Here is a 23,484-nt window from a genome sequence, read left to right as displayed (position 1 = left end):
ATAGTTTAGGACAAAATGGACCCTTGTGGGTCTGTAACTCTTTGAGAGTATACAAATGGAACCAAATGGATCCGTCTCAGAGTTAAATTATCATTGGTTTTACAATATAAATTGGGGGTCCCATGCATTAAATGGGGGTCCGTAGACTAATGCATGTCAAACTGGGGGGTCCTTGAAATTAAACGGGTTGAGAATCTCTGCTAGAGTCGTAAAAGTCTTCTCTTATGGGGGTCCCCTGGCATATCTTTTCAAATGGGGGTAAAGTTATATATGTAAAGAATCACACTTGTGTGAAGTGAGGGGCGCCTACTATGGCTGGCTTTTATTTGTTATTGTTTTTTATCCCAACATAAACATCCATAGACTGGTCTGCCATGCACTTGATGTCAGGAGTGCATGCGGGTCCTGTTTTTTAATTTATTTTTTATTTTATTTTTACGAGTCACGACGTCACGAGTGGGGTCGAGCTTTTTTATTCTGACTTTTTTTTTAAACATTACATTTTCATAGCTTCCACATTTAACCCATTCTGACCTGAGATCAGATTCATACGAGGTTTCCGCCGGACACACACTGGTCTGATGAACCCATTCTGACCTGAGATCAGATTCTAAAAATGTCAGTCGCTCTTCGATTTTTCAAAAATAGCAGACCTACAAGCTCGTATCGCGCCACTCGGTGGCGCGATATGAGCTTGTAGATCTGCTATTTTTCAATAGCTAAAGCATAACATGATGCTGACACCAAAATGGGTGCCCGTTCAGAATGGGTTAATTGTAATTTCGGAAAACCAGACATTAATAATACGTTAATATTATTAACCAACGGCCCTCAATAAACAAAATGTATGTATTTTGTTTCAAATTGTATGCCTGACTTTCTGCATGTTTCTTTTTCTCTGATCTTGTTGAAGTAAATACACAGTGAAAACACACAAGGCCCATGAAGGAGGACGACCAGTCCAGCTCAGACAGGATGCCTGAAGTTCTGGCCAGCGAAGCGGGCATCACTGCCCAGTTCCTCTTCAATCCTGAGCAGCTGGTTGTACTTGGCCAAGCGCTCGGATCGGCACGGTGCGCCCGTCTTGATCTGTCCGGTGCAGAGTCCGACCGCCAGGTCAGCGATGAAGGTGTCCTCGGTCTCTCCGGAGCGATGGCTCACCATCACGCCCCAGCCGTTGCCCTGGGCCATCTTGCACGCCTGCAGGGACTCCGTGACGGAGCCGATCTGGTTGACCTTGAGGAGCAGGCAGTTGCAGGCCTTGTCGGCCACGCCCTTGGCGATGCGCTTGGGGTTGGTGACCGTGAGGTCGTCGCCCACCACCTGGACGCCACTGCTGTTGGCTGTGAACTTGGACCACGCCTCCCAGTCGTCCTGGTCGAAGGGATCCTCGATGGACGCCACGGGGTAATCCTTGACAAAGCTCCTGTAGAGGTCGGCCAGCTGGTCGGAGGTGATGTGACGGCGTGGGTCGTCGGGGGACTTGAAGTCCAGGTCGTACTTGCCGCCCTTGTAGAACTCGGAGGCCGCCACGTCCATGCCGATCAGGATCTTGTCGGTGTACCCGGCCTTGGCGATGGCGTCCTTCAGCAGCTCCAGTGCCTCCTTGTTCTCCAGGATGTTGGGGGCGAAGCCGCCCTCGTCGCCTACGTTGGTGGCGTCCACGCCGTACTTCTCCCTGATGACGTTCTTCAGGGTGTGGTAGACCTCGGCGCCAATGCGCATGGCCTCCCTGAAGCTGCCGGCGCCTACGGGCAGGATCATGAACTCCTGCATGGCCAGCTTGTTGCCGGCGTGGGAGCCGCCGTTGATGACGTTGAACGCGGGGACCGGGAGGACGACGTCGGCGTTGCCGGCGAGGTCGGCGATGTGTCGGTAGAGGGGCACGCCCTTCTCCGCCGCGCCGGCCTTGCACACGGCCAGGGAGACGCCCAGGATGGCGTTGGCGCCGAACTTGGACTTGTTCTCGGTGCCGTCCATGTCCAGCATCAGCCTGTCCACCTTCTCCTGCTCCAGGACGTTGATGCTCTCATGGCTGACCAGTGCAGGTGCGATTGTTTTATTGATGTGCTCGACGGCCTTGGAGACGCCTTTGCCCATGTAGAAGGTCTTGTCGTTGTCACGGAGCTCCAGCGCCTCGTAGATGCCGGTAGAGGCACCGCTGGGCACCGCGGCCCTAAACAGACCTTTTTCTGTGTACAGGTCGACCTCCACGGTGGGATTGCCACGGGAGTCAAAGATCTGACGGGCATGGATCCTCTGGATGGACATGATGGTTCTAGAGCTGGCCACGGGGTACTTGAAGGTTGAATGTGAATATAGTCTTGAGAAGTCAAGTGTAATAAATACAGCTTTTATCTAATACTCAACGGGCGACAGCCACCCTTATAGTACACACTTAGCTGGATATCTTACTGATGTCACGATGAGTCAGCTATAACCGTATACGGAGTTCTATATTAGCATGATGTCAGAACTAGGTGTCAATACGGGCTCCATATATGGAGCTCTAGATCAACCACGACCAAATATGGAGTTTGTGATGTCGTACTTAGATAGGTTGGTTAGATACAGTACGTGGGATAGCTCCATAGATGGAGTACCAATATGCAGGGGGGTAACTCTGGCGACCTACAGTATCAAATAACCATATGGAGGTGAGTGAAAGCCTTCCATATATCGTGTCTATATATACTGTACATTATAAACAAACACACACACACACACACACACACACACACACACACACACAGATTTTTCATCGTTTTTGAGGGACGCTAGTGCCTCCAACATCTGCATTTCAGAAATGACCTCAGGTGGCTGGCAGCCAACGTCTATGGACTTTTAATGTTTGCTCTAAGCAGTGACGTCAGGTGGCAGCCATGGTGGGCGCTCCTCACTTCACACAAGTGTGATTCCCCTCTTATGAATATTCAGCTATTAGTGTCGATTTTCGTCTTACACAAACATTAAATTCCCATTGACGATGAATGGAGAATTACATCATATGTGGACGAGCAAATCGACTATTTATGTCCTACATAAAGATTGAATTCCCATTGACAATGAATGGAGTATTTATGTCATAGTGTCTGAGCAAACAGACATGTTATTTCAACATCTTGGGTTGCCGACCCCTGCATTAAGTGTTGGTGGGGGGGGCGGGCCGCCAGTCGCCCATGCATGGCCTGTAGGCAGCAAGTCTGAAAAGTCACCCGGCAGGCCACTGTCTGTCACCTTTTCATCCACAGTCATCTCCTTTCCTAGCCTGGAGGAGGGAACGCCGAACCTAACCCCCCCCCCCCCATCCTGTTCCCCTCTTCCCTTTGTCACATCAGACCCCCCCCCCCCCCCCCCCCCCCCAGCCTAGCGACACTAATATCATTGTGTGGATACATGAGGCAGATGAAGGCTGGCTATACGTGAGGCTATACCACCCCTCCCCCCCCCCCCCCCCAGCCCCAGGCTCACTGTCAGGGGGGGGGGGGGGGTACAGCCATCATACAGCTCCCCCTGACCCCCCCCCCCCCCACCACCATGCTCCCTTCACATGCATCACACACATGCATATGCTATAAGGCTTACATGTACACACATAGACAGACACACATGCATCTTAACCCCTTTTTGGCGGGAACGCCTTCATGTTATGCTTTCGCTATTGAAAAATAGCAGATCTACAAGCTCATAGCGCGGCACCGAGTGCCGCGCTACGAGCTTGTAGGTCTGCTATTTTTGAAAAATCGTGAAAAAGTGGCGCAAATCTTTGAATATATTCTTTCAGAGCGAACGTTTGTAACTCAAATCTTTTGCTTCTGGCAGATCCCGGAACAACACATTTTCAGATGGGTGTCGGCGGCCAAATACAGATAATTCTGGGGGTCCTTGACATGAAAATGTTTGAGAACCACTGACACAGAAACATGAGGTTTTTCTGAAAACTGTCAGCATTTAGAATATTTAGAATCGTCCTCAGGTCAAAATGGGTTAAGGCTGCAATTATTGTCTCCACCACAACTACTAGTAATGTATTTACGTGGCCCGTGACCCTGTGTAATAGGCCTCAGCGTAACTGTTAAGTCCCACTAGAGTGCCATGGTGACGCTAAGTATTTCAGCCCAGCCCTTTGGCCTCATAATGTCACATTGAGCATGATGGATTTAGCACTGTGTGATGTCAGTGCATGGTGGACCAACCCACCCAGAGTGCTCTGGGAGTGGACACTCTCTTCCCCTCGTCCCTGGATGCCCTGCAGGGCTTAAAGACAAATCAAATCCCAAGACTGAAAATGTTTTTTTTGCAAATATATGCACTGATCTCATTAAATGACCCCTATATGAGATCCTCAGGACTGGAATCAGTCCCCAGGACTGAGAGCTTTAAGCCCTGGATACCTTTTACACCCTGGCTCTCATCATCCCTTATAGTTATACTGCGTTTGTCTGCGTATAAGATTCATAAATTATAACTACATTAACTGCGTTGGCCCGGGGTGGGTTTACAAGCTATTTAAATCTTTAAATTCACAACATCTCTCCCTCCTCCCCTCCCCACCCACCCCACCTCTCTTACTTCATCTAATTGAGCTAACTGCAGGGTTGCTTTAATTAGAAAGAGAGAGAGAGAGAGAGAGAGAGAGAGAGAGAGAGAGAGAGAGAGAGACACACACACACACACACACACACACACACACACACACACACACACACACACACACACACACACACACACACACACACACACACACACACACACACACACACACAGCACAGGGATAGAGAGAGAGAGAGAGAGAGAGAGAGAGAGGGGGGGGGGGGGGGGGGGGGAGCGAGTGGAGTACTTTCTGCCGGTTTGCACAGCAAAGGGAGACATGCGCAGCCACGGAGCCCCGGGCAAAAAACAAATGGAAGAGGAAAATTTAACAGTGGAGTCTCGGTGTCTAAACAGACGTTATGTGTATCGCTCTATTGCTTTGCTTGACTTAGTCGAGGAGGGGAGGGCAGTTCTCCGGCGTCAAAGCTATAGGCCTATATAATGAAGACCTACACAATATGTCTGTTTTTAATCACACCGGCCTATTGGTCCCCGTGGGAGAGGACCGGAGACAAGAAAACCCCATGCAAACAGTATTTTAATTGAATTGTGTATGCTACCACAGGCCACAGCCTTCTGTAAGACTAATGGAGCGTTGATTGGGACTTGAATGGATGGTATATTCGTGGTGATGATGGCGCGTCTTGAGTTGACATGCAACCATAGACTGTAAAATATGTTTTACAGTGCACTTACATTAACAAAATCACCATAATGAAACAGAAAGCAGTGCCTCCTTGCCCTTTGTATATTAAAGTGCATTGCGTAAAAGCAATGAATGCAACATATATAGCCTATACTTAATGGGCTTGGGCCTGGCTATCCAATTGGTTTGATGATTCATTCATTGAACACATTTGACTAAAATTATTAGCTACAGAATTCCAACAATGTTTCTTAGCCATAACAAAAGGGGACATTGGAGACAACAACAGTTCCCCGAGCGTCGTCTGGGGACTGGGATGAGGAGGGAGAAAACGAATCTATTCTATTCTGTCTGTCTGTGCACCCTCGGCGTCCATCTCCATCTAACCAGTGCGCAATAATTGAAATGGCGCATTTGGCCGGCGGCTGTTGAAAGGGCGCTTTTTTTTGCCATGGCATAATGCATGACGATAGACGTCATTTGGCTCCTCCGGTGCCAGAGGATTTATGTTGCTAAAATGTGAGTTGTTAGGGGGAGAGGGAGAGAGAGAGAGAGAGAGAGCAGGGTCTGTTGTGCGTTTGTTTTTTATGAGCTTCTGTCTGTTTTTACGAGTCCTTCCCTCTCTAAAGATAGTCTAATGAACCTATTTCAAGGCTTGCCTTCAGAGAATAATAATGATATTTTCGGAATCTCATTTAATTATTAGTTACCCAAAAAGACACCATGCATGCAGCAGCAGAGCATGAGTATAGGCTAGTATAGACAGTATATCACGCAAACAACGCATTTTGTCAAGTCAAATTGACGCTTTAAGTTGGACTGCGAGCAAAGGATCACATTTTCCTGGTTAGTGAAGCGAGTTGGGGCGAGAGGGAGAGAGAGAGAGAGAGAGAGAGAGAGAGAGAGAGAGAGAGAGAGAGAGAGAGAGAGAGAGAGAGAGAGAGAGAGAGAGAGAGAGAGAGAGAGAGGGAGAGAGAGAGAGAGAGAGAGAGAGAGGAGAGGAGAAGAGAAGAGAAGAGAAGAGAAAGCCTGCGTTATTTGTAACCTAATCCTCGGCCCCGGGGCGGTTTGGGACAGCCCCGGGCACGAATTCTTTCAGCCCTCCTCTCTCTCTCTCTCCCTCTCTCTCTCTGGCTTGTCTCTCAGATCGCTCAGAGGCTTCAGTCAGTCGGGCGGTTTGGAGGAAGGAAGGGAGCCGAGGACAGCAGCAGCAGCAGAACAGCGCAGAGAAAAGTGACGGATCTTCTCCTCCTCCTTCTCACTAAATATCTGGAACTGAGAAGATATTAAATATATATCCATGTCTACTGTGTCGCTGTCCTCTCAGGGTAAGGACGCGCCTTGAACCTGCGTGTGTGTATGTGAGTGTGTGTGCGTGCGTGTACGTGTCACTGTGTGCGTGTGTGTCCTGACACTGACAGTCTCTTAAAGACACACACCAACACACCACAGTGTCAGAGAGTCGTTTACTGTAGATTTAAAAGTCAAAGTTTTGTCTGTTTGCAATTTATTTGGACGCCATTAGAGGAAACCGCGCGAGAACAACCGGATTTTGATAGACATTTACGGACGCTATATAGCCTATTATCTTGGTATTTTCATTTAATAATAATCATGTTTGAAACGGTATAACTATAGCCGATATAGAAGGTTCACTGAGGTAATGTAATGATTGTATATTTCTGACTAAGCCCTGAAACATGACCGTCATGTGAACCATGGCTAATTTCTGACTGGATTTGATTTCATTAGGCTACACATATCGACCTATTAGCCCCCCCCCCCCCCCCCCCATTTGTATATTTCTATAGAGACATCCGTGAATGAAGCAATGCAATCTGCTTAGTATAGGCTAGTGATACTTTTAATCCTTTGCTTTACTTTGGTGCACTATAGCTGAAGTAGTTTGATTGAAGTATTTATTTTAACAGTTAACAGCTGCTTATAGTCTAGACTAGTTTTAGACATCATGTAAAAATAAAAAATAAACAATTAAAAGAAGAAAAAAAGGAGCAAACTATAGCAAATGTGCCTTAAAATGTCTAGATATGCTACAACCGGCATTACTGAACTCCTTAAAAAGGAATAATTACACTTTCTCAACCTGCAGTATAGCCTATACTATAAAATAGCTCTTTGCATTATAGAAAGAAAGACAACACCCAACAATGTTGTGTGGATGGAATAATCCGCGGTCTGTTTGTAGCCTCCCATAGCCCGGGGCGCCATCGACCTGCCCGGGGCAGGGAGAAGTCCGCCTCCTGTTCACCTTTTATGGTTCAAAGAACTTCTTCACAATTGAGAGACTTTCTGTGGGGGGATGGTTCAATTAATCCTGGGTCTGCCCTTGCCCACTGGCCCCGGGACACAACCGCCCTCTGTTCATCATCAATGCGGGCGCACGCACGGCACCCTCCTCGACCAACCACCCTTCATCATGCGCTATGAATATGAATATGAATATTTGCCTACTTTCATGGTAATTTGAGGGACCAGTTTCATCTCTTTTCTTCCCCCCCGCTATAATCACCGATATAATTAAATATTCGAGTTGTGGCATAGATTAGCGGGCTATAGAAATATGATTGAAAAGCATATAGCATCACATTATAACAGCGAGTTCAATTGGAGGGACGGGCAGCTATAAAGTGAAACTACAGTCACAGACAGTGTGCCCTGTAGCTAGTCTTAAAAACAGAAACCATCCTCATGGACCATGAACAGAGCAGCAGCAGGCAGGCAGCAGCTCACCAGGAGCTCCTGGGAGTTTGGGGTTGAAAAAGAAGAAATGGTGCCATGATGATGCAAGGCAAGAAGCGCCGAACGTGCCACGGCTGAGAGATCTGGGTTTATGTGAGCGTATATATATGCCTCTGACTCGCTCAGACCCTTTCATTTTTTTATTTATACATGCAGGGACCCAGTCCCGTTCCGTAGCTAGAAGTTCTATTAGCATCTATAGCCTTAGGAATGGTGGTGGATGCATGGACATCTTTTTGAGTTGAGTCCCATCGGTGTCTGCATGTCTGCTCATGGATGACCCTTGGCCTGGCCTATAGCTATAGGCCGAGAAATCAATGTTATGCTATAGTCTGTGACTGAACCTACAGGCTGAATTTAGGGCAGGGTCCATGCAGGCACACAGTGGCTTTCACTCTGCAGATTCTGCACTATTGACTGGTTATAATGTTGATGGTCTTGATATAAGCTTTCTGCAATATTGCTCTCAATATTATCATGTTGTGGTTGCTCAATCTATATATAGCTCTCCCACCTATATAAATATGAGCCAAAACAAGTTTTATGCATTATGCCTACAATGTCAATGTGATTACAGGCGATGATTACTGAATCATATAATATACGTTAAATTGAGTCTTGTTCCCATTATATTCTATCAGGACGGACGGTGCATGTCCAGGATGTCCCTCAGCAGGTCCCCCGTCTCTCCGATGACCACGCAGGGCATCCCGTCAGCCGCCCAGCTCACCAAGTCCAACGCCCCGGTCCACATCGACGTGGGAGGGCACATGTACACCAGCAGCCTCGCCACGCTCACCAAGTACCCAGAGTCACGGTAAGACTGGAATGATATAGGCTCCTATATATCAATGATATAGGCTCCTAGAATACACTTCAATAATGTTATATCAATGATATATAGGCTCCTAAACTACACGTCAATGTTATATCAATGATATAGGCTCCTATATATCAATGATATAGGCTCCTATACACGTCAATGTTCTATCAATGATATAGGCTCCTATATATCAATGATATATAGGCTCCTAAACTACACGTCAATGTTCTATCAATGATATAGGCTCCTACACGTCAAAGAAATGACACGAATAAAAGTAGTGAAAACTAGAAATGCCTCCTTGCACACAAGTAGGCCATGTATGGCCTACTTGTGCACAAGCAGAGCGCGCCATACTGCTGCTCTGAGTCCTAAAGTCTCTGCTGCCCCCCCCTTCACCATATCCAATTTGTGAGAGCAATATAGAGGAAGGGCAGAAAGAAAGAAGAACAGAAGAGAGGAGAAGTAAAGGGTAGATTTTAATTGCCTTTCAGAGGACAAAGAGAGAGAGAAAGAGAGAGAGAGAGAGAGAGAGAGAGAGAGAGAGGCGGGAGGGAGGGAGGAGGGAGGGAGGGCATGCAGCAGAGAAAGGCTGAGATGGCCTGGAGCAAGGAGGTGAGTCTCCGAGTGGAAAACAGAGGAACGCCACAGGCAGCGAGGGAAAGATGAGCACTGGCTCTTAGAAAATGATCTGGCATCGATTTACTGAGAAAGAAATGAGCGGGGATAGAGTGAAAATGAGCAAGACAGGAGGAGGGAGATGATGGGAGACAGGGAAAGAAGGATAGAGAATGAGAGAGAGGGGAAAAAGTGAGGACTTCATTTTGCCCAGAGTTAAGAGTATAGAATACTTGTGTATGACAATGTACAGTATAACCTGTCCCCCATAAAAAAACTAATGTATACGTGGATTCGTTCATCACAGTATTTTGACTGCTATCTCAGTACCAAAGAATTTAACATTTTGTTTCTATGCCAGAAATCGGCTTATTGTTTCCCTCCTAAAATAAAACAATAAGAAAGAAACAAATAAAACAAAGGAATAAAGGAACTTGAATGCTGTTCATAGCACAACAACCATTTAGCTCACGAAGTGCTGCCAAATCTGGATACTAAAGACAGCCTTCCAGAAATTCATTGATCACGTTTGAGTTATTTCATTTGTTGTGAAATTGTGCATTTCCTGTCAGTGTGTTTGGTTGGTTGGTTGGTCACCCCAGGCATGACCATATATGTCATTATGACATCACGTGACATCATCAGGGATGGAGATCCCTGATGTATGATGTCATCAATATTAATATATGGAGATCCCATGTCATCAATATTGGCCAGCAACTGACCTCAAACCCTTAGATCTCCATATAAGGAGCTGACCTGTTCTGACATTCCATATGTTGATCCTTCCCCATCCATCCTTCATCTTCGATGTCTCCCTTTTGACTGATATCTTTCCATTTAAAAGGCCCGGCCCTACCTGGGCCCTCATCAAACCCTGTACACTCAAGACACTGCCCCCGCCGCCACCCTTAGATGTCCATATATGGAGCTGACCATTCCATGTTGATCTGACCTCATCAAACCCTGTACACTCAAGACACGCTCCATATATGGCCAGTACAGAATTCATAGAAGATTCGCTCATTAGGCTTATAATACTTATTTTTTAGGGGGGCTTTTTCTGCCTTTATAGATAGGTTGAAAGTAGACTGACAGGAAATGGGGAGAGAGATGGGGGGGGGGGATGACATGCGGCAAAGACCGTCGGGATCGGGAGTTGAACCCGCGGTACGCCGTCAGGTTGGCTTAGCAGCCTACAGTAGGTGCCCAGTCGGTTGAGCTAACCGTCCAGGCCTATAATACAATTTGTTTAACTAATCTTTCTTCATTTGACCTAGTCTGTCTGTCTCTTTCTCCCCTCCAGAATTAGTCGACTCTTTAATGGCACAGAGCCAATCGTGCTGGACAGTTTGAAGCAGCATTACTTCATCGACAGGGATGGGGACATTTTCCGCTACATCCTCGGCTTCCTGCGGACCTGCAAACTACTCCTGCCAGAGGACTTCAAGGTATTCTACTGTCCACTTAACGCTAACTAAACTAAACTACTCCTGCCAGAGGACTTCAAGGTATTCTATTGTCCACTTCACTCTAACTAAACTAAACTACTCCTGCCAGAGGACTTCAAGGTATTCTACTGTCCACTTCACTCTAACTAAACTAAACTACTCCTGCCAGAGGACTTCAAGGTATTCTACTGTCCACTTAACTCTCAAGCGCTTCACTGCATAACAAACATATTCTACTGTCCACTTAACTCTCAAGCGCTTCACTGCATAACAAACATATTCTACTGTCCACTTAACTCTCAAGCGCTTCACTGCATAACAAACAAACAAGAAACAACTTTTTATGCTCAACACGTAGGCCTGGGTATAAGGTTGTTGTTGCATCTACTGTATGTTTGATTGTAAACTGCTCTCAAACGATCGTCCATCTGTCCGTGATGTTTGAAACGCAAATACTCTTGTGAATTTTCCTCAAGGCAAATTCCCATAATTCACAGAAATCTGAGCAATGACACTGAGTTCAAACAAATGATCGGCCCAGTGTCCACACAAGCATTACCTTCATTACTCCACTGTGCACCGACAGCAGCCAGTCCTTTTTTTTACTGCCTTTAAACTGTGATGCAGACGCTGACACTTTAATCAGTGCTTCGGTGTGCCCGTGGCTGCTATTGGGGTCGACTGTGCATGGCTTGCAGCAGGCGGGACACGCTGTGTGTTTTATTAAATTGGAACGTGGTGCGTCTGTGAGAGAGAAACTGTGTTTGAATGCATAAACGTGTATGTTTGATGCTGTGCGAGTGCGTGCGTCTGTGCACACATCGCATCTCTCTCATCTTCGCCGCCGTATAGTTAGCTATAAGCGTTGCCTCCGTTATTCGGCGCTTCTGTGCTCAGGATGACTAAAACGCCCTGCGGACAGAGCCCCCCCCCCCCCCCATCTTTTTTATTTTATTTTATAAAATACATCTATCCCTTGCTTCAAGGCCATGAAGGGAGGGGAGCTAAGGAGGCTGAAGCTTTGATACCGAGCAGAGCCCCGGGGCCCAGGAGCTCTGTAAGCTCTGTGTATGCTTGTTGTCAGAAACGATATGGACGAGGGAAAAGAAACGGAATACAGCGAGAGAAAAGCAGCGCGTTCCCTTTCACACGCACCAATTATTGAATAGACACGTCTGCTGCTCGCCCCGCTAAAAGCGGCACACTATGGAACACGTCGTAGGGAGACGTCATTGAGAGCTTTAGAGGGATTTGGCGCAGGAGACGCCATGGCCAGTTGGCCACCTGTGTATGCAGTATGCGACTATGCGGGGGACGAGAGATTGGATATCAAACGCTACAAAAGCACGTCGTCGAGTTCACAGATACTGTTTCATGTTGCGAGTAAAACAAACTGTGTGAGTTCTAAGCTCGAGTTGCACACACAGCCTCTCGGGGCGGTTTCCCGCAAAGTGAGCTGAAGCCTTCTTTGTTGGCATAACTGTTCCGTAAACCCAAAACATGCTTTCACAGTTTGTTTTTTGTTATCGAGAGTTTTGCCATGTCTTCAACACATTTACATGCGTTGTGTGGGACTTCGTATCGATTTGCATGGCTAATTATGCCATGCTGCAGGCGGTGGTGTGGTTTATGTACAGTATGTCATGTTGAAGTCTTTACATGTGTTGTGTTTGTGTCGACTCGCAGGACTTTCCCCAGCTGTACGAGGAGGCACGCTACTACCAGCTCACTCCCATGGTTCGGGAGCTGGAGCGCTGGCAAGTGGAGCGCGAGGCTCAGCGCACCGCGCCCTGCGAGTGTCTGGTGGTCCGCGTCACCCCAGACCTGGGGGAGAGGATAGCCCTCAGCGGGGAGAAGGTCCTCATAGAGGAGATCTTCCCCGAGACCGGAGACGTCATGTGTAACTCGGTCAACGCCGGCTGGAATCAGGACCCCACGCATGTCATCCGCTTCCCACTCAACGGCTACTGCAGGCTAAACTCTGTGCAGGTGAGTTATATGCTACTTCATCACATCCGTTACCGTCTCGTGATCAACACCACGACAGTCATGAATTCAGTCTTCTTGTGACAGTTTATTTTTCATTTCTTTTTTTTAAGATATTGTTTTTGGCCTTTTCTGCTTTTATTGATAGATTGATAGTAGACTGACAGGAAATTGGGAGAGAGATTGGGGGAGACACGCGGCAAAGGCTGTCGGGATCGGGAGTTGACTCAGCAGCCTAGGTGCCCAGACGGTTGAGCTAACCGCCCGGGCCGTGACAGTTTCTTTAAAGAAATAAAAATTTAATAATGCCATGGATGAAGGCTTAATGGCCGAAGCCATTTTGTGTATGGATTAAAAATAAATTGAAAATACGAAGAAGATTAAGCAGCAATCATGAATTGATCATGAACTAACTGTATAAATCTATGGTAACGCAAAACACACAAAGTACAGCAGCATCCTTGGAGACAGTTTCAGTTAACCTTATAAAACGATCGCTGTCAGTTCCATGTCAATGATAAAGTCACCTCCATTACTGTGTATCTGTAGTGTAAGGGAAGCTAGTGGCCATTGTTGACGCTCTGTCTATTACTGTGTACGTGTGGTGTAAGGGAAGCTAGTGGCCATTGTTGACGCTCTGTCTGTAAGGGAAGCTAGTGGCCATTGTTGACGCTCTGTCTGTAAGGGAAGCTAGTGGCCGTTGTTGACGCTCTGTCTGTAAGGGAAGCTAGTGGCCATTGTTGACGCTCTGTCTGTAAGGGAAGCTAGTGGCCGTTGTTGACGCTCTGTCTGTAAGGGAAGCTAGTGGCCGTTGTTGACGCTCTGTCTTTGCAAATCCTCCAGGTCCTGGAGAGGTTGTTCCAGAAGGGCTTCACGGTCAAGGCGTCGTGCGGCGGTGGAGTCGACTCGTCACAGTTCAGCGAGTACGTTCTGTGTCGCGACCTGAGGAGGAGCCAGTCCATTACCAGCACACCAATCAGGATCAAGCAGGAACCACTGGACTAGCGCGTTTGACCTAAAACCAACCAATCGAGGGACTCCTTGTGGCAGTCGTCAACGCCATTACCAACTAAAATAGTAACAGCAACGTCTGGATCCTTCTAATGTCTCTAGTAGCCGGAGGGGAATATCCTCGTGCACTAATGGCAATGCCGAGCCAGCAAATAAGACCTGATCTTGTCAAGACCTGAAGACTTGGATCACGTTGCAGAAAAGGATATCTCTTCTTTTTTTTTTTGGACGAGTGCTAAATCATCTCATTAGAGACTCTGAAAAATCTAATCGTGCACCCTGGACTGAACAGTACCTACTCAAAGACCAATCATCCAATGTCCTTCCTCTGTCAGTATGAGACTGATGATGCAATCTAGTAGCAGCTTCTGCAAAGCAATTGAGCTTCCAAGTCCAGTGACACAAATATTTGTCGTGGGGAAATTAACAAAATCCAAGTATGTATGTAATTAATAGATACCAGGATCTCTTCCCTCCTTTCAGGAACAAAGCATACATTGTTCAACATCTATACAAGAGTTCTCCCTTTACAAATGTAGATATTTGTAATCTACTGTTTTTCTTTTTTTGAGAACTTTACTGGTGAATATGTTGTGTATACAAATTCATTGAAAAGGTAATTTTTTAAAAATCTGTGCTTTGGTGCCATGAGGCACATAATTTAATTCTTTTTATAAGGAGCGATTTTGAAAAGATATATTTAATGTATTTGTTAGCTTGCTTTGTGTCACAACTTTTCCATTTGTACAGATGTATTGGTAAAAAGTCAAAATGGTCTCTGTTGTCTTGTTTTCACACCTCTGCAATTCAAACGAGAAGAAAGCTATGGTCCGTAGAATGTCCTGAGAGATATGGGGAAATATATTTATCAGATGACAAACTGCACACAACGTTTGAAACGTGTTGACCATTTTTCACACATTGGCTTTTAAAGGTATATTCAGTGATTTCACTCAAAAAACCTTAGGTTTCGTTTTTGGCTGTGGGACCCAGCCTTTCGTCCAATCAGGATAGAGAGTCAAAAACGAAACCTAAGGTTTTTTGACCCCCAGGGGTTAACTGGGGACAGGGAGGAACTCCTTATATGGCCAGCACACTCTATAGTAGGGAGGATTATCACAACAAAACAAAAAAATAAGTGATATTTGAATTAAGTGAAATCACTGAATATACCTTTAAATCTACAAATTGGAAATCATTGTCGACTTATACGAGCAGATCAAAATGTTCATCATTCGATGATGAATATTTCCCAAAGGACCTGAAAAAGTCCTTCTGCACACCTACAATGGACAGGTGCGTCGGACAACTGGAACTGAGAAGTAGAGAAAAATAATCCCGCAGCACACCGTTGCGTCGGATATGGTAACGGATTGGCGCGGGGCATCTGATTGGCCCCCACTGATCCCAGAGTTGTATTAATACTGACTGTTTGTCAGTTCTTCTTTATGCCTGATGAAGGTCTGAGGACCGAAACGTTGCTCCATACAACCTGTTGCCACGCATTTTACATTACAACAGACAGACATCACATTTGACATTACAACAGACAGACATCACATTACAACAGACAGACATCACATTTGACATTACAACAGACAGACATCACATTTGACATTACAACAGACAGACATCACGTCGCTGACGGTAAAAAAGCCATACCAAAAACAAGGCGTATTTATAATTTTCTTTATTTAGTTCTTTTTTTTTTTTGCAAAGGTACAAACAATAGTAAAATTGCATTGCCTGAAATGTGTCAGGATTGAATACAGAATGTAGGAAATATAAATAGTCACAAAAATGTGTCCTTCCAACAGATGATACTTTTAAGCTGGGTGTCTCCACCACGACCCAGGATCCTACTGAGTGACCAGTACAAACACCACAGCTCCAATCATCAATTAGATCTATATACTATACAAACCAAATGCCCGTTACTGTAAAAAAGACATTTCAAGCGTTAAAAACCCTCAATGAATGCACAGTCTTTCCAAAACAAACTTAAACTTAAAAACAGCCTTTGACAACAACAAAACCGTGAAGCAAATCGTGTTATAATCAATCAAGACAATGACGAATCAATAATGGAAGCAGTTAAACAGTTTGGGCTATCGTGTGAATCCTAAAGCGTTTAGCGGGTTGGGGGGCTAAATCATTGTTACACAATGATCGAAGGACGAGGGGGGGGGGGGGGGGGAAATCCATTTGAAGGGGAATTTTTTTGTTTTGAGGAAATCACAGGAATGTTATTTCATATGACATTTGCTATCTTTTATCTTTTTTTGTTACCCTTCATGATCGCAGCGTGAATTAATGTTAACAGGAGAGCCAGCTCCCTGATTCCGCTGATTGTAATCTAAACTTGGATAGCTTGTGTTAACCAAAAAAAAAAAAAAACAACAGCCAGACAAATGTAACTGTGTTCACAGTCCATCCTAGAGAGCCATGATTTCCACTCGTGCATGCACACAGCCACCACACACACACACAGCCACCACACACACACAGCCACCACACACATAGTCCCCATGGGCACATTTGAGCCGACAGCCGCAGACAGAAGAAGCTGTGTTTTACGTCATTTCCGAGTTTTTAGACAGCTGGTGGATGGAAAAGAAGCTTGACTGCCGCGGAGGAGAGCGTTTCCGGGAATCTGTCCGTCGCGGCAGTCAGCCGCGGAGCCTAGGTGGAGCTTCTTTTCCATCCACCAGCTGTCTAAAAACTCGGAAATGACGTAAAACACAGCTTCTTCTGTCCGCGGCTGTCGGCTCAAGTCTGCCCATGCTGTCAGTCACACACACAGTCAGTCACAGTCACACACACACACACACACACACACACACACACACACACACACACGCACACACACCAAACCATCACCTTTCGTAGTACCATGCATACTGTGTACATCACCAAGGACGCGCCACAGTACTGTCGGTACATTCATCTGACCACTATGGAGATTTGACGCGACACAGTTAGACATACCAGCCTTCAGACAACAGTAAAAATGCAAACATGACGTTAACATGATCGGTGTATAAGCGTCCGTTCCTATACGGACTTCGATAGACTCCAACCATGATGAGTAAAAGTGAAAACAAAATAGAGAGCCATTACGTAGCATCCTGAGTGAGTTGTATTTGGGCTACAATTAGCAAGAAAAAGAGGACATGATCTGGATTTTTCTTTTCATGGAGAAGTGTCGACAGACTCTCAAAAGGCACCTCTTGCAGGTACAGCGCTGGAGCCATCATAGCAAATAAAAACAATCCTGGCAGAATTTCTGCCAACAGGGATTCAACATCTCACCTAGTTATCAAACTACTTTTTTTTTTTTTCTTTAAAAAAAACGTATCATTTTCAGCATATTTTTGTATCTCTTTTGGGAACACGTACACTAGTGTTACATTGCAACACAATATATGGTTTGTTTGTGTTTCTGTTGACATGTGTGATAAAAAATGTAACATAAAATACTAATGCCCCAAAACTAGACACACGGACATGTTGAAAAGTGACATCTTGTACGGGTTAAGAATCAATCACGCCCAAATTGAAATCTCAGAGACTCAGTTAGCCCATTCTGACCGGGCATTTTGGTGTCAGCATCATGTTATGCTTTAGCTATTTAAAAATAGCAGACCTACAAGCTCATATCGCGCCACCGAGTGGCGCGATACGAGCTTGTAGGTCTGCTATTTTTGAAAAATCGAAGAGCGACTGACATTTTTAGAATCTGATCTCAGGTCAGAATGGGTTCATCAGACCAGTGTGTGTCCGGCGGAAACCTCGTATGAATCTGATCTCAGGTCAGAATGGGTTAAGGAGTTGCAGGTCAACCATGAAGGTATCAGAGGGGCATGGAGGTCTTAGGGTATCAGAGGGGCATGGAGGTCTTAAGGTATCAGAGGGGCATGGAGGTCTTAAGGTATCAGAGGGGCATGGAGGAGGTCTTAGGGTATCAGAGGGGCATGGAGGAGGTCTTAGGGTATCAGAGGGGCATGGAGGTCTTAAGGTATCAGAGGGGCATGGAGGTCTTACGGAGGATTTGGCTACCCAATTCATAATAGATGACAATTAACGTAAAAAGTGGGGACAGGAGGGGGGGGGGCATAAATGGCTCTATTTTCCTCACTGCCTATACCCCTTATCCCTAAACGTCTTTGCCTTTTTATTTTTTTACTATTTTGAAAAACATGTAACATTTCAAAAATGTTTTTCAAAATAGTTTTTCTTTTTTTTTTTTTTTTTTTTTAAGGGAAAATAAGTTTGGGGATAATTAATTAAGGGGCTAAAGCAGTGGGCGAAAATAGGGCCCCAAAAATGTTTTTTTTAACAAAAAACAAAGTGTGATCTGCAGTGGGTCAGAGTACGCATCCTTGAGGGGCCACCTTATTTCAGTAGTGCCTTGTAGAGCAGCAACGACCTGGCCGTGGTCCTCTCCTGCTCCAGACAGAAGATGAAGTCCCTGAGGTTGACGCGCGTGATCCGCTGGCGGAGGCCCCCGCGGGGGGACACGGCGGTGCTGGACGAGCCTGGCCCCCCTGAGCCCGAAGCCACCTGGAGGAGGGAGGAGGGGAGGAGGAGGAGGGAGGGAGGGAGGAGGGAGGGAGGGAGGGAGGGAGGGGAGGGAGGGGAGGGAGGGAGGGAGGGAGGGGAGGAGGAGGGAGGGAGGGAGGGGAAGGAGGAGGGGGGAGGGAGGAGGGAGGGAAGGAGGGAGGGAGGGAGGGGAGGGGAGGAGGAGGGAGGGGAGGGAAGGAGGGAAGGAGGGAGGGGAGGGAAGGAGGAGGGAGGGTGGGGAGGGAGGGAAGGAGGAGGGAGGGAAGGAGGGAGGGAGGAGGGAGGGAGGGAGGGAGGGGAGGGGAGGGGAGGGGAGGGGAGGGGAGGGGAGGGGAGGGGAGGGGAGGGGAGGGAAGGAGGAGGGAGGGAAGAAGGAAAGGAGGGAGGGAGGGAAGGAGGGAAGGAGGAGGGAGGGAGGGGGGCAGCGTTAATATCAGTGGTGGAAAGTACAATCAATCAGACTACATGGTCCATAACAATCAACTATACAGGGGACAATACAACAGAAAAAAAACAGCAACAAAAACACAAAAATGAGAGTTTCCAGAGTACATGTTAAGCGACTACATGAGAAAATAACCCTTAAAGTCGCTGAGAGACGATGGGATGGGCCAGGTTGTCCACTCCACAAACACAAGGAATTCGTTGGGTCCAAAGCAATGCGTTTAAGGGGTTTTATTAAAGCAAAGTAAATAACTCAAAGGGTGCTCAAACATAAAGCAAAGTAACCACAGCGATCAATGTAAATAAAGTAAATAGAACTAGAAAAAGTGCCCTTCTGGGCACAGGTCTCCACCAGGATAGGAATGTAGGACATTGCAGCTTGCCTTCATCTGGTGGTTGGATAAAAGGGCAACAAAAGTAAATCAGGATGGAGTCTGAGAAATCTGAAAGACCCGTTTCGTTGAATGGCTCTAGAGAGACTGTGTACCAATTTGCGTGATGTTTGGACAAAATCTGTAGGTGTACTGTGCAAAAACTTGTTTTGCACAAAGCGGCCTCCTGGTGGCGCTATAACAGGCCGTTCTGGAAAGTTTGGGGCAGAGGTTCATCGTTGGCATCCAGGGAGTGTGTGTGCAAAATTTGGCATCGACCGGGTTAACGGTGGCCGAGATTAGCTGCTCACGGACACACACACACACACACACACACACACACACGGACGGACACACACACGGACGGACGGACTGAGTGCAAAACATACTCTCCCCCCATGCCTTCGGCCTGGTGGAGACAATAAAGCGGTCAACAAAAAGTACGGCGTCCCACACAGCCCCTCTCTCTCACTGAGTGTCAAACAGGTAAACAGGCCACCTTCTTTAGTGAACCAGGTCCGCCCCTATGACCCGTCAATCAATCACATTAACACCAGTGACAGCCCATTCATTTCATTGACCAAAAATTACAATAATCCAATTCATGGCTCTTACAGTACCTGATGCTGCTCTTCTTGGGCATGGGGCCAAAGTCATTCAACCTCATCATAAAACTGTACATTAGACTCCTGAGAACAGCATCCAGAGTAGCATGACCTCGGGAGCCTCAGCAGGATCCTGAGAGCATCAAGTAACTATGTACTTTTACTTAAGTACTGTACTTAAGTACAATTTTGAGGTATTTGTACTTTAATTGAGTATTTCCAATTTCCAGTACTTTTACTTCTACTCCCACTACATCTCAAGAGCCAAAATGTGTACTTTTACTCCACTACAATTATTTGAAAACTTGAGTTACTTTGGAGATTTTAATTTTGATTAGAAAACATACAGTAACACTTTCAAACTCCTTCCAGGGCGGCCACATTGCATATACTGTCTGTAGGCCTACGGAAGAAATCCCTTATCTCTGTATTAGCTTTTTTTTGTTTTTGTAAATGAATATCCTACTTAGTAGTAGAAATACCCGATCTACAAGATCAAAATGCCTTTAAAAAAGCTTTTAATTGGAATCCTAAATATCTTTTTTGCTATTTTAGAATTTGAATCCTGAAAAGTACATGATTTATTACATTTCAAATGCATTTAGTTATACTTATTACTTATGTTAACTTTATTAACCCAAATAAAAATACATTGGACAAAAAAAAATAGCTAACATTTCAAAAGGCCAGAGCGTAGGGAGTTGTTTTGCTCAGAACGGGTTATTCTGCTAGCCGTTTTCCTGCCTAGCAGTAGGCTAGTAGGCTATAGTAGTAGGCTGCTAGGCTCACTGTGGAGACATAATACCATTGTAGATATAAAATAATGAAATAAACACTGTATGGTTTGGGTGTCAGCTAGATGACAAAATAACCACCATGGGTCGTCAGAGTTATTGTTGTAGCCTCGCAGTGCGTTGACTGTCGGAGATATCAAATAATTAAATACACGCTGTAGGTTTCTTTAATTTGGGTGTCAGCTGACAAAATAACATAACCTTCAGCAACATTCCCAAACAACACATGTATGCTCTGCTCTCTACCTGTCCTCAAACGAACATGACAGTGTAATCAAGATAATAATGGTCAGATGGCATACAGACAGATCCACGTTGTGGTACGGACGCGGTACACCATAACACTGCTATTTATTTATTTATTTACATGTTTGACTGGTCACTCGTCACCCTCGTGGTGTTTCTCCCCCTCTCCCTGGTTCCATAAGGATATGTCCACATGTCTTCTCTCCCTGGTTCCATAAGGATATGTCCACATGTCTTCTCTCCCTGGTTCCATAAGGATATGTCCACATGTCTTCTCTCCATGGTTCCATAAGGATATGTCCACATGTCTTCTCTCCCTGGTTCCATAAGGATATGTCCACATGTCTTCTCTCCCTGGTTCCGTAAGGATATGTCCACATGTCTTCTCTCCCTGGTTCCATAAGGATATGTCCACATGTCTTCTCTCCCTGGTTCCATAAGGATATGTCCACATGTCTTCTCTCCCTGGTTCCATAAGGATATGTCCACATGTCTTCTCTCCCTGGTTCCATAAGGATATGTCCACATGTCTTCTCTCCCTGGTTCCATAAGGATATGTCCACATGTCTTCTCTACCTGGTTCCATAAGGACATGTCCACATGTCTTCTCTCCCTGGTTCCATAAGGATATGTCCACATGTCTTCTCTCCCTGGTTCCATAAGGATATGTCCACATGTCTTCTCTCCCTGGTTCCATAAGGATATGTCCACATGTCTTCTCTCCATGGTTCCATAAGGATATGTCCACATGTCTTCTCTCCCTGGTTCCATAAGGATATGTCCACATGTCTTCTCTCCCTGGTTCCATAAGGACATGTCCACATGTCTTCTCTCCCTGGTTCCATAAGGATATGTCCACATGTCTTCTCTCCATGGTTCCATAAGGATATGTCCACATGTCTTCTCTCCATGGTTCCATAAGGATATGTCCACATGTCTTCTCTCCCTGGTTCCGTAAGGATATGTCCACATGTCTTCTCTCCCTGGTTCCATAAGGATATGTCCACATGTCTTCTCTCCCTGGTTCCGTAAGGATATGTCCACATGTCTTCTCTCCCTGGTTCCATAAGGATATGTCCACATGTCTTCTCTCCCTGGTTCCATAAGGATATGTCCACATGTCTTCTCTCCCTGGTTCCATAAGGATATGTCCACATGTCTTCTCTCCCTGGTTCCATAAGGATATGTCCACATGTCTTCTCTCCCTGGTTCCATAAGGATATGTCCACATGTCTTCTCTACCTGGTTCCATAAGGACATGTCCACATGTCTTCTCTCCCTGGTTCCATAAGGATATGTCCACATGTCTTCTCTCCCTGGTTCCATAAGGATATGTCCACATGTCTTCTCTCCATGGTTCCATAAGGATATGTCCACATGTCTTCTCTCCCTGGTTCCATAAGGATATGTCCACATGTCTTCTCTCCCTGGTTCCATAAGGACATGTCCACATGTCTTCTCTCCCTGGTTCCATAAGGATATGTCCACATGTCTTCTCTCCATGGTTCCATAAGGATATGTCCACATGTCTTCTCTCCATGGTTCCATAAGGATATGTCCACATGTCTTCTCTCCATGGTTCCATAAGGATATGTCCACATGTCTTCTCTCCCTGGTTCCATAAGGATATGTCCACATGTCTTCTCTCCATGGTTCCATAAGGATATGTCCACATGTCTTCTCTCCATGGTTCCATAAGGATATGTCCACATGTCTTCTCTCCATGGTTCCATAAGGATATGTCCACATGTCTTCTCTCCCTGGTTCCATAAGGATATGTCCACATGTCTTCTCTCCCTGGTTCCATAAGGACATGTCCACATGTCTTCTCTCCATGGTTCCATAAGGATATGTCCACATGTCTTCTCTCCATGGTTCCATAAGGATATGTCCACATGTCTTCTCTCCCTGGTTCCATAAGGATATGTCCACATGTCTTCTCTCCCTGGTTCCATAAGGACATGTCCACATGTCTTCTCTCCCTGGTTCCATAAGGATATGTCCACATGTCTTCTCTCCCTGGTTCCATAAGGATATGTCCACATGTCTTCTCTCCCTGGTTCCATAAGGATATGTCCACATGTCTTCTCTCCCTGGTTCCATAAGGACATGTCCACATGTCTTCTCTCCCTGGTTCCATAAGGATATGTCCACATGTCTTCTCTCCCTGGTTCCATAAGGATATGTCCACATGTCTTCTCTCCCTGGTTCCATAAGGATATGTCCACATGTCTTCTCTCCCTGGTTCCATAAGGACATGTCCACATGTCTTCTCTCCCTGGTTCCATAAGGATATGTCCACATGTCTTCTCTCCCTGGTTCCATAAGGATATGTCCACATGTCTTCTCTCCCTGGTTCCATAAGGATATGTCCACATGTCTTCTCTCCCTGGTTCCATAAGGATATGTCCACATGTCTTCTCTCCCTGGTTCCGTAAGGATATGTCCACATGTCTTCTCTCCCTGGTTCCATAAGGATATGTCCACATGTCTTCTCTCCATGGTTCCATAAGGATATGTCCACATGTCTTCTCTCCATGGTTCCATAAGGATATGTCCACATGTCTTCTCTC

The 23,484-nt window shown here is 45.9% G+C and overlaps 3 protein-coding genes and 1 long non-coding RNA gene across 4 annotated transcripts in view; 2 read left to right on the top strand and 2 right to left on the bottom strand.

Annotated features, from left to right (window-relative positions):
• Nucleotides 1–966: 966 nt before the first annotated feature.
• Nucleotides 967–2,271, bottom strand: LOC310856864 (enolase-like; the record flags this gene model as incomplete). The annotated part of the gene is made up of 1 exon (XM_083762373.1): nucleotides 967–2,271. The coding sequence occupies one exon, from the start codon at nucleotides 2,269–2,271 to the stop codon at nucleotides 967–969; it is 1,305 nt and encodes a 434-aa protein (XP_083618499.1).
• A 6,368-nt stretch (nucleotides 2,272–8,639) lies between these two features.
• LOC310857498 (BTB/POZ domain-containing protein kctd15-like) lies at nucleotides 8,640–14,641 on the top strand. Its single transcript, XM_083763196.1, has 4 exons — nucleotides 8,640–8,816; nucleotides 10,747–10,891; nucleotides 12,578–12,880; nucleotides 13,721–14,641. The coding sequence occupies exons 1-4, from the start codon at nucleotides 8,653–8,655 to the stop codon at nucleotides 13,880–13,882; spliced, it is 774 nt and encodes a 257-aa protein (XP_083619322.1). The 5' UTR covers nucleotides 8,640–8,652; the 3' UTR covers nucleotides 13,883–14,641.
• Nucleotides 14,642–15,591: 950 nt separating this feature from the next.
• LOC310856852 lies at nucleotides 15,592–18,223 on the top strand. The gene is made up of 2 exons (XR_014569101.1): nucleotides 15,592–17,463; nucleotides 17,889–18,223. It is a non-coding gene; the product is annotated as an uncharacterized lncRNA (long non-coding RNA).
• The window catches only part of LOC310856851 (transcription initiation factor TFIID subunit 4-like), a 45,376-nt gene continuing 39,951 nt past the window's right edge, over nucleotides 18,060–23,484 (bottom strand). Inside the window, exon 15 of the mRNA XM_083762356.1 lies at nucleotides 18,060–18,451. Within this exon, the coding sequence (XP_083618482.1) occupies nucleotides 18,284–18,451 (168 nt within the window). The 3' untranslated portion in view covers nucleotides 18,060–18,283. The remainder of the gene's footprint in view (nucleotides 18,452–23,484) is intronic.

The sequence above is a fragment of the Protomyctophum parallelum genome (genome assembly GCF_964188405.1).
Source record: "Protomyctophum parallelum genome assembly, chromosome: 4".
In the NCBI taxonomy this organism is placed as follows: Eukaryota; Metazoa; Chordata; class Actinopteri; order Myctophiformes; family Myctophidae; genus Protomyctophum; species Protomyctophum parallelum.
This window is presented reverse-complemented; position numbering and strand designations above follow the sequence as displayed.